The 12262-nt window shown below is 34.1% G+C and overlaps 1 protein-coding gene across 1 annotated transcript; it reads right to left on the bottom strand.

Moving 5' to 3' along the window:
• Positions 1-2725: 2725 nt before the first annotated feature.
• LOC123564179 (uncharacterized) lies at positions 2726-11267 on the bottom strand. Its single transcript, XM_045357551.2, has 2 exons — positions 11026-11267; positions 2726-3855 (listed from the first exon to the last, which is right to left on the bottom strand). Exons 1-2 carry the CDS (start codon positions 11260-11262, stop codon positions 3649-3651), a joined length of 444 nt encoding a protein of 147 aa, XP_045213486.1. The 5' UTR covers positions 11263-11267; the 3' UTR covers positions 2726-3648.
• Between the last annotated feature and the right edge of the window lie 995 nt (positions 11268-12262).

The raw sequence follows: 12262 nt of genomic DNA on the forward strand, positions 1-12262 counted from the left end.
CAATACATTCATCGATTTCTTGTTGCTTACCATACACATGTATTTTGTTGTTGTTTTGTTGTTGATACAGATTGTGTACTAAGATAAGAGATGTATTTATCATTAAGGATACCTTGTCAGTTAAGCAGATTAATATTGCCACTGTTACAGTAGTATCTGATATTTAGTATTGTTTTGACAGGCGTACAGTAAATCGAAATATACATTTAAGTACTACTCTCGCACGTTATTTGTAACAATAACATGTTAAATGTTACAACTTGCATGATCGTAAGAGGTGACTAATAGGGTCTTAACACTTGGTTTTGCAGTAACTCTGTGATTCCAGCAGGTGTGCAAATTTTGATTCCATACCTCATGTTTTAATTCGATGTAAATGAGATGTGGAACCAAAATTTGCAGTCCTGTTTGGCGCCATATGACCTATACTGTGTTGGTGTGCTGTAAAACCCAAATAAATAAATAAATAAACAACTGAGAAAAGGGGAATCGGGTAGAGAAACCATTATCCATGACAAAATGGTTGTACTACTTTTGAATCGTATTGATTATAAAGAAAACCCTGAATTACTAATAAAGACATAATCGACTTTTCCGATAATGTTTTCGTTATCGTTCTCTATTTATAATAGAAGTACATGTCACTTGAATTCTCGTATCAAATAATAAATGGGTTTTGTTGATCTGTTCAACTGACACATTATCCTAAATGGTTAGTAGCTGCACAAAATCAAGATTGTCTTGCAATTACTATAAGAAAGAAAACAATTATTAACAAATATTCAATGCATGTTACACTATGTAATTAGAGAGGTTAATAAATAAAACATGTATACAGAATTTTCTCTAAGTGCAGAAAGTTACAAATTTAGAACACCGGCTGTACTGTCAATTTTTATGTACAGAAACATACTGAAAACAAGAGCTCGTCGAACACGAAATGCCCCCCTTGATGCATTCAGTAATTGCACAAGGAACAGAAATTGTAAACAAAAGTTCTACCATTCTGGTTCAATCTGACCTTGACCTTTAACCTATTAACCTAACGAGATCACAGAGTGATCTTGGTGCCCACCACTGAGCCATTTTTGAATGTTCCAAATTTCAAGACTAGCTCAAGGTCAAAATCAAGGTCAAATTTCATTCGTTACAAAACACTGTGCATGTGGTCCAAATTTGAAAGCTGTGGCTTCAGAAATGTGAAAGTAGGTCACTAGATCAGTTTCAAGGTCAGAGTTCATTTGGGTACATAAAACTATGCATGTGGTTCAAATTTCAAGGCTGTAGCTTGAGAAATGTGAAAGTAGGTCACTAGGTCAAAAGCAAGGTCAAATTTTATTTCAGAACACAAAACTATGCATTTGGTTCTAATTTGAAGCCTGTACCTTCAGAAATGTTAAAGTAGGTCACTAGATCAATCTCAAGATCAAAGTTCATTTCGGTCACTAGGTCAAGATCAAGGTCAACTCCTGTCAAGGTTAATCTTGCCACTCAAAACTATATATGTGGTCCAAATTTGAATGATATAGGTTACGGACATGAAGTTTCTAAGTTTTTCCCTATACAAGTCTATATGAACCATGTTACCCCCGGGGCAGGGCCATATTTGACCCTAGAAGGATAATTTGAACAAACTTGGTAGAGAATCACTAAATGATGCTACATTACAAATATCAAAACCCTAGTCTTTGTGGTTTGGACAAGAAGATTTTCAAAGTTTTTCCCTATATAAGTCTATGTAAACCATGTGACCCCCAGAGGAGCCATATTTGTCCCTAGGGGAATAATTTGAACAATCTTAGTAGAGGACAATTAGATGATGTCATATACAAAATATCAAAGCCCTAGGCCCTGTGGTTTTGGACAAGAGGTTTTTCAAAGTTTTTTCCTACATAAGTCTATATAAACCATGTGACCCCTGGGGTGAGGCCATATTTGACCCCAGGGGAATAACCTGAACAATCTTGGTAGAGGACCACTAGATTTTCCTTCATACCAAATATCAAAGCCCTAGGCCCTGTGCCTTTGGACAAGCAGATCAGAAACCATTTAACTGTTCCTGGCCAATGTGACCTTGACCTTTGACCTAATGACTTCATAATCAATAGGGGTCATCTGCTGGTCATGACCAACCTCACTATCAACTTTCATGACCCTAGACCTAAGCATTCTTTAGTTATCATCCGGAAACTATTCAACTGTTCAGGGTCAGTATGACCTTGACCTTTAACACACTGACTTCAAAATCAGTAGGGGTTACTGCTGGTGATGACCAACCTCCCTATCAACTTTTATGATCCTAGGCCCAAGCATTCTTGAGTTGCCATCCGGAAACGGATTGGTCTACATTCCGACCGACATCTGCAAAACAATATACCCCTGCTTTGAAGGGGGGCATAAAAATTGGTGTAATGATGCTCTTTAAAATTTGGTATGAACTAGCAAGTTCTGAGGGATTTGTTAATTTAACAATGTATGCTAGAAGATTTTTGGTGCTATAAATGGTAAATGACTTCACATAATTGTATGGTAAATTACTTCACATATTTGTATGGTAAATTACTTCACATATTTGTACAAATGCATGTACTGAAATTTCACATTATTTGGATATGAGGTTATTTCAACAGAATTACCAGAACTTGTAGTAACTGCACACTATACTCGTGTAGTCTTGTGAATATTTTAACTATGTCAGGTTTATATTGAAAAATAAAATGGAAACTTTAAAGGTTACTTTGTTTTATTTTGATTAAAGAAAAACGCTTCTATATCAAAGGTACAATCTCATAAAGATGAGGTAGAAACGTTATAAAAATGTATTACAGATTTCCAGTAAATACTTGCATTCTTATAATACTGTGAAATCATTTTTGTTGGCGTTAATGTCTGATGATTTAAGTCAAAATGTCTATTAAAGAGGAAACAAACTTGTGCGCTTTAAAGATAAAATAGCCAGTGTTTCCAAGACGACCTGAATGAGAATATTATTTGTTTGGTCATCATCAATACAATGTAATCAGTAAAACTTTATTCCTTACAAATTTGAATGATTTCACAGTATTAAGAAAGTATAATGGTATTTCTACTTCCTGTCATGTAAAAAGAGCTGGATACTGTAAAAGCAGAAATTTTCGTAAGGGTTTAATTTTCGCTATATTCCCGGGGCCCTACATCTCGCAAAAATTAATCCTCGCGTTATTATTCCCCATTAGTATAATTCAAATTCTAGTATGATTCCATTTTCACAATTTAGCGAATATTAAGCCTCATGAATATACTCAAAATTTAAAATTCACGAAATTTTGACTGACCCAGCAAAAATATGTGCTTTTACAGTAGTTGTCCCTCATCTGACATCTTCTGTCCAATGGTATGGTGAATTACATGTAAACTGAACATTGAAAACATAATTTATTTAAATACAGACATAATCTGGTTATAAAAACAATTTGTTAATACTAAAATTTTAATACCATTGCTAATAATATCAGTACAGCAGTAACCTCTGTCTGCTTTAACAGTTTCTGATTCATTAAAAGTATAGATATGTTGCTAAATTTTACACTGCATACTCATTTTCTTACTTTCCTCTTTCATTTTTCACAGGTATATTCAGTATATAACAAAAAAAAGTTTACTATAACATCAATGATGATCTTTGAGCTCGTCTTCAATGGCTCTCTGTTGAGCCTTAAGTTCTTCCATTCTAAGTCCTAGTGTAGAAATAACTTCTTTTCTTTGTTGATCAGACAGTTGATCCAGCAACTGTTTATACTCTGTTAGTGTTTCATCTACAGCTGTTTGAGCATCTTCAAGATCTTCAGAAAAATAAACTGTGCCATGACTTTCCCTCTGAAATAAAAAAAAATAGTTCAATCTGAAATTTTATTGATCCAAGAATGCTTAAATTTTCATATAATGTTAAAAGTTTCCCTATTCATCCATGCTACTTCATAAAATTCTCTTGATAACTAAAACTTTGGTAAAAGCAAACATGAAGCCTCTGCAAGATCTTTATAGACCTGCAACATAGTAACAGATTCACAGACACTGACTTTTTGCACATACCGTAATTATAAATTTGAAAAAAAAACAAAAAAACACTATCAAATGTGATCTTAGAGCAAAGCATTCTCTAGTTATTTGGCAAAAAAGTTCTAACTGTTCTGGGTCAGCGTGACCTTTGACCTACAGATCTCAAAATCAATAGGGGTCATCTACTGGTTGTGATCAACCTCCCTGTAAAGTTTCGTGATCCTAGGCCCAAGCATAATTCTCAAGTTATCATTCGGAAACAGTTTAATTGTTCTGGATCACTGTGACCTTGACCTACTGACATGAAAATCAATAGGGGTCATCTGCTCGTCATGACAAACCTCCCTATCCACTTTCATGATCCTAGGCCAAAACGTTCCCAAGTTATTGCAATTTTATCGCAAGTGTGTTTTAATAGAAATTTAAATTAACTTCCACCAAGATTTCTCTAACTTGATTATGAATGGCTGTTGAATGAGAAGGATGCAAGTTAACCAGGTCCCAGAAACGTCACAAATTAGCTACATGTATATAGCTAAATTAAGCTATATACAGCTATAATTAGCTATAAAACCAGTAACAATAATGCAAAATATGTCAAAATCAAATTCAAAATGGTCCCAATGATTTATAAGATGAAAGACGATAACACAAAACTAAGATTTTTTTCAGTCACATTTTCAATAAATGCAGCAATATTTTGCAATAAATCATTGAAGACTGTATCACTTGTGAGAATCATCATTGCACAAGACTAATTTAGTAATGACTTATCGCAGAAATTCGCAACATGTATTGAAACTGAAACTGCATCTATAGACCTTCGTTCTTTGTGATTTTTTTGTTTTTGTTTCATAAACCATTTGGATGGGATAATAATTGTTTTATATTTGATATAGACATATACTGAACAGTTGTTATTGGTTTTATTGCTATTTCTAGCTAAATATAGCCAGATTTAGCATAGATACAGCTAATTTATGCCTGTTCTGGGACCAGTTATAACAGAGCTACCAGCGCCGCATTACGGTTAAACATGTGAAAAAGAACATGAATAAAACTGTATATAGAATTACTATCGAGCTGAAAATTCGTGGTACTGTTTTGGAATCGGTGTTGTTCGGGTTTCTTCCAGTACACAATGCTCATAGTAATTAATCAGTAAGACGTCAATAGACGCTTGCTGTTTACGGTTGGCAAAAGCGTTTCGCTCACTGCTTTGAACGTTGAATAAAAATGTAAATGATTTAATGAGCGTCTGATAATAAGAATTTAGTGCTCAATACATTCTCTACAAAGAAAAAAACGATAAAAATACAATATTTTCAATGGGAAACGATTTTTGTCACGCTGCCATAACTGAAATTTATTATGTATACTTATATTTGTGATGATGACGTCATACTTCTACGTTACGAGTTCGCGGTGAAAACCAAAGGTCCGGAGTTCGAATCTCAGCGGAAGCCTTTTTTTTTTTTAATTTCTTTTTTATTTCAGTTTTTTTTTCTTTTTTTTTATGAGTTTTGAAATCATTTTAAAAAATAAAGTCATTCATGTGACATTTAACAAGTGTTTTCTTAGTGATGTCAGCTTCCAATGTACTGTCTGTACTAGATAAAACTAATTTTTTAAAAAGGTTTTGGAGTGTCTTAAGGACTATGCTATTTCGAAATTATGAATTAGGTGGGTGGGGTACATGATATTATTTCTGAGGAATTTCGAAGTTACTGTAAAACAAACGTTATTCCAATGTGACAATACATTAAAACCATGAAGTGCTGGTCTCTTACTTTAATTAAAAGACTAAAGTGAGAAAAGTTATCAGTATGGTTATGTCACAATTTTCGGTGCAAGTATTCTATGTACCCTTGCAGAAGCAAGCCTCTGTTGCGTACATGCTGCATATTTGCTGTGTATATGCCGCGAACACAGTAGTACGCCAGAGGAGTACATTTTACATACATCGCATGCCGCGTACATGCCGCTTCCTATTTCGACGAGTACACAGCATGTACACAGGAGGTCACTAGTACACTTCAAGTACGCAGCACAGACTCTGAAAATTTAAGGAGTACACTGCATGTACACAGGAGGGACTTGTACAAGAAAATAGTACACTGCATGTACACCGCAGATACTTTGAAATTTGTGCAGTACACTTCATATACGCTGGAAAGACTTGTACAATTTCTTTTGGCCTTTATACTCAGTTTTTTTTTATAAGTTAAAGTCTGAAGTAAACGTCATATACGCGGGAGGGACTTGTTCATTTTCTTTTGGTGTTTATACTTTGAATTTTTTTAGGTAAAAGTCTGAAGTACACTTCATGCAGGAAGGGTTTGTACATTTTTTTTTTTTTTTGGAAGCAAGAACTTGATTTCCGAGTAACTTTTATCTTAATAGTATAGAATAGTTCAGATTACCGGTATTCTGAACAATGAAAATTTGCCATTTACTATTTGCAATGTTCATTTGTGAAGCTTACATCTTAGTGATTTCTGAGCTGCACCTTGCATGCAGTGTAAAAATATATTCTTTTTCATTTTGAATTAATCCTGGAGCTTTCTAACTTGGATAATTGAAAAGCCTTATTTGAACTTCGTTGCATTACATTTTGTAATACATGAAATAATTACCAAGATAATGCCTCAACAGCGCCCGAATGAGAAGAATTAATAGCTCTCACTGTTATTTGAATACTCTTAAGCAAAACACCATTCTATCATGTTTTATAAAGGCTTTAATGCTCATTATGTTAACTCATTAAGGCCTCACCAGATTAAAAAGTTGTTCATCGGATTTGCCGCTCGTTTATTTTCAGAACGTTTTTGGCTAATTGCGCTCACCCCATTGGAAAAAATCAATCCAAAATTTTTTGGTGCGCTACTTTTTACGGACGTAAAAGTGTATAAATGCTTATATAATTCCAGTCCTAGATTGTTCTCAGATGGATTTTAATCAAAATAAACACATACTACGCACACATCGTCTATAATAAATCATAACACTTATATTTAGTTGCATTAAAGTTGTTTCCCCTTGATGCAGTTACGCCATTTTCTTCAAATGTTTACCAAATTACATGCTACAAAAATTGATTTATTTCATTGAAAAGTGGATGAAGAAAAGCATACTAATTTATTTGATAACATCAATCTACATTATTTTGGTAAGGGTAAATACTTATTGATGCATGTCACTTATCTTTTTTCTGTTTTTTTTCTGTCCAAATGATCAGCATTTGCATACAAAAGTTGGTGGGGTAAGGAATTTACATTATCACAGCAGTTTCGCCACAAGAGTACACAGCATGTACGCCGCAAGACTCGGGCCAGGAGTACACAGCATGTACGCCGCAGGAGTACACAGCATGTACGCCGCAGGAGTACACAGCATGTACGCCACAGGAGTACACAGCATGTACGCCGCAGGGGTAGTACACCGCAGGCTCATTTGCATGTGAAAAGTGTATGTGCCGCGTACATGCTGCGTAATATTTCCCGCATACTAAATTCCTCCAGCATACATCCTGTGTACTATGTAGTCCACAGCATGTACGCAGCAAGTAGTATGCGGCAGAGCTCATTTGCATGTCAAAAGTGTACTACAAACGTACTATCGGTGTATGTGCGGTGTATATCCTGCGTACTATTTAAAGCCCTTGATTTCAGTACACATCATGTACGCATCATATACGCTGTATGTACACAGCAAGAGTACGCAGCAGGCCTTTTTCTTCTGTAAGGGTAATCATGCATAACTGCGAAAAACTATAACATACATAATAAAGCTGAACTATCCGTGTAAATGAGCTGAGAGCTATTTTTCTATTTCCGTTTATTACTTTTAAAAAAAAAACACATTACAATTTACCAGGTGATGGCAAAATTTGTCATTTTTGTGCACATGCCTTTACACATTAAAGAAGTCCGAACTATAGGTATGGTGTGCGAGAAGGGCCTGAGCGCTTACGTAGTGCTCATTTACACGGATTGTACTGCTCAGATAAATATATATATAACTTTATCATAAGTCCGCAAAGTGCAACAAAAGAAATAGCAGTATTAATTTTGTAATAATATTATTTTTACAAGGTATGTCTGACAAATGACATCGAGAATTCAAACTGACCTTTTAGAGAGCTGCATTTTCAAATACCTGATATCTTCCACTTTGGTTAAAAAAGCATTTTTACAACAGATAATTACTAACTACAGAAGGTAATAAAAAATACTCTTGACCTAGAGAATGCTACAACCTACTAAACTTCAAAGCTTAAGTTTAAAATTATATTGAACACGTTTGCTTTAATTTAAGATGAAAATTAAACTAGAACTCTTATGATAAAAATCGCATAGACCATTTCGGACAGGTTTGACAGTGAGAAAGCAAACATATCGTACGTATTATTTAGCATGGATGATTTGCACTGTGAATATATATTTTTTACACTAAACATTTAATTCCGCGAGTACATACACATATACATATATATTACCTTTACCTTTTATACACTAGGAATATGTTTGTTTTACATATAAGATCAAGGCATTAACCCCTCGTGAAAATATAATGCATGTGGCGTTCACTGTTGATATATAATTGTAATATTATGTTTTGAGGTTACACTGAAACAAACAAATACCCTTTTTGCATATTCATTTATATAAAAATATAAACAAACAAACCAAAGCGGGAACAATGTTTATTTTGTTTGATTGAGAGTAACACCGAAACGACACAATGAACTTTTCCCAGGTTTTGTTGGTGGAGAAAGACTCCAGGTGCCCCTCCAGACATTTTTTTGGAGCTCAGACTAGTACCTAGCTGGATGGCTTCCTTACGTGAAAAGTTTTACACCTCAAGTGAGGTTTCGATCCCACGTCGGTGATGGGCGAGGAATTCAAAGCCAGCGACCATGACTATCACGCTTTTCTTTTGCTAGTATAAAACTTAAATATTCAATTAAATTTCGTGAACATAAATAATACTCTTAATGATATTTACCGTCAGAAATTACAAATGGTTGGCCGAATACACCATACTTTTAATTACAAAAGTTTACACACCATGAGGGTCGGAAAGCACGGAATTTACGTTCTTAAACGTATATGTGAATCGTCTTGTTTGAAATGTAAACAAAGGAATAAAAGTAACTGTTTTCATGTTCGTGGTAAAGATTGAACTGTGTGATTGTCAATGTTCCCGATACGGAATATATATGAATGTATAAACACGGGCCGTTTCATCTAACAGGACTTGCAAGAACATAGTAAGCGATTGTTTATTTATTGTATTTATGTTCTAGTAACCTTTGACACTGATTTCGAGGACAAGCCGGGTTTGTGACATATACATGTCTGTTGTTGGGCTGGAAAAAGATAGGTCCAAAATTTAAACTAAAAGCTATATTCCATAAATTCTTCGTTATTTCTGTGCATACAATTCAGTTGTTTAAAGGTTAGAATATCAGAAAATTACAGGAAATAAAACATATCTTTGAAAAAGTCCCGATCTTTCATCATTTGTTTGGTTGGCGCATGATTACAAATTTAATGTTAGTAGGGCGTGATGTCCATGAAGCCGTGTAATGTGATAATTTTGATGACACATTGATTTTATTTTGTAATTGTGAGTGATCGTTAAGTGATCAGAAAGATCGGACAGTGGAATGTTATAAAAAAAGTGATCCTTTATTTAGATTAGAAAGTGAATCGTACTATACAATAAGGAAACCTAAGGTAAAATACTCCTTTTATTTCGTTCACTGAAGAAAACATGGCTGACATATTTTTGTAAAAAAGCGGTGCACGTGTGATTTGTGTAACACAGTTTAACGACGATTTCTTAGAAAACTAACGCTCAGCTCATTTACACTGACATATCCCTGATTGATGAATATATATATTATATAAATATGAGAGACTTGTGGTACCAAATACTTGCACTGAAAATTTCTATGCATTTTCTTCTAGTACACTGTTGGGACATGCTTTTGAGTGTCACTGATACTTTATAATTTACTCGGAGATACATTTTTTCATTATCATTAGTTTCTCTTTGATCCCCATGCATTTCTCGTGTTGTTACGACATTCTCAGTTTTACATAGGAATTTTGCATTGTCAAAATAGCATAGTCCTTAAACAGGCTGGTCACATTGCCCGATCGGGCTTTAGGCATAAAAACTAATGTTTCTTGAAAAATAATGAAGATATTTCTTTCAAACTTGGTCCATTAATTAAGCATAACATATGACGCATACTATGGTAGAAATAACATTGTTGCCTTCAGTTTTTTTAGAATTATTTCCCGATTTCAGAATTTTATGATGCATAATTTTTGAAGTCCAAACAAATTATGTTTTAATGAAATGTTTGAAACAGAAAAGGGATCAATGGGTTTATATTGCTCAAAACTTGTGCACCAATACCTTTATTCTATGTATCTAAGGTTAATACTTTGTTTCTAGTGCAGATGTATGAACAATTTTTTTATAACTAACATTTTTCTATAACGTTGTTAGTGAAAGCACAGTAAAATATATACATTCATGTACTAGCGCAATAATTAAGAGCATTAGAAACCCATTGAACCCTTTTTTGTTTTAAACTTAGCATAAGAACATGTCTTTTTTGGACTTTAAAAATTATGCATCATAAAAATCTGAAAAGGGGAAATAATTCTACCAAAACTGAAGGCAACCAAGTTATTTTTATTTTAATTTATGCCATATGAAATGCTTAATAAATGGACCAAGTTTGAAAGAAATATCTTTACTAATTTTCAAGAAAAATTAGTTTTTTATGTCGAAAGCCCGATCGGGCAATGTTACCAGCCTGTTAAACTTATAGATATTGAATTACGACATTCAGAAAGGTTTCTAAATCAACGTATTTTTTACCTCCCTTTATTATTTTTGTTCATTCCGTAAACAGAGGGGAAGATTCCCGGATATTGCTCATAAATTCTGGTATCAAACACTTACAGCATCACCAAGCAACTCTCTTGCTTCAGCAAATTTATCTGTCAAACTCTCCATCAACTTTTTCAATTCTCGGGCTTCTAAATGCTTGTCACTCCATAACACTGACCCACAGGTAAAATTTCTTTTCCAGATAATTGATTTATCTAGTTTCCGAATAGTTTGAATGTTTAAAACATTACATCTCAAAGTTTTATTACAGCTGTGTAAAATATGTCTAATTGCCATGGAGGCTGCCATCTTGAATTGTGCAGTGTGGTATTAGCATATTATGAAATTTACTTTAAAGTATGTAGGTCATAGTGAACTAACTCATTTTCCATAGGCCAACATCGTAATGTTTTATGTTATGGTACTTCACTAACATTTAAAATTTTGATACTAACTACTCAGGATGAAAGATCTATCCAATGTATATCATAAAACTGCAAGAAATATACCTGTTGACCATCACTTTTGGACACTTTTTCTCTCTTTGAACTCAGTTACCTATAGTCTGGCAGTGATTCTTTTTTTTTATTGTTCATGAAAAATGCTCCACTGGTAAAACATAGATATTTTTACCTAAAACATACCTATTTTTCGTCTGGCTGAACCCCCTATTTCCAGAGTTATGGCCCCTGCAATGGGCAAAAAATGCACATTTTCACATTGTGACACGCCTAGCACAAAAAGTATTTGTCAATAATTTGATGTAAATTGATGAAACCGTGCACAAGTCTTAATCATAATGTGATCTTGCACAGATTAGCACTGATGACAAAGTTACAGTCTTTGAAATAGCCAAAATAGTGGATTTTTGTTTCTGATGCTCATAGCTCAAAAAGTATATAGCCTAGAATAATGAATCCTTTATATAAAATGGTTATTGAGTCTATACCCCCTTAAGACTGCAAACATTTGAATTATTGCCCCTTGTTTGTGACAAATGTACCAGTTGGGCACACCCCGTGTCCTACAGACACATTGTAGTTTCTTCTACTTTTAGCTTTCGCCACCCCTAATAACTAGGGGCTGATGATCAGTAATCAGAACTATTTGCAAAACTTGAACAAGAGTGCAAGAATGTCACAATATACGCCCGTCACAGCAAATTTCTTTACTCTAGCACCTGTATTTGCAAATGGAATTTTAACTTTGTGGTTGTTTAGTAATAATTAAGTGTTTTGTTTTTGTAAGTCCACAAAAAAACTCCGTACCAGGTAGAGATACCTTAAAATACACCTAAAATTGGAAAGTA

This window comes from Mercenaria mercenaria, chromosome 2 (genome assembly GCF_021730395.1).
Source record: "Mercenaria mercenaria strain notata chromosome 2, MADL_Memer_1, whole genome shotgun sequence".
NCBI classification, from domain to species: domain Eukaryota; kingdom Metazoa; phylum Mollusca; class Bivalvia; order Venerida; family Veneridae; genus Mercenaria; species Mercenaria mercenaria.

Coding starts and splice junctions, on each gene's coding strand:
- LOC123564179 (XM_045357551.2), bottom strand. CDS start 11,262: ATGGCAGCCTCCATGGCAATTAGACATATTTTACACAGCTGTAATAAA. Junction 3,856..11,025: donor GAGAGTTGCTTGGTGATGCT/GTAAGTGTTTGA, acceptor TTTTTATTTCAG/AGGGAAAGTCATGGCACAGT.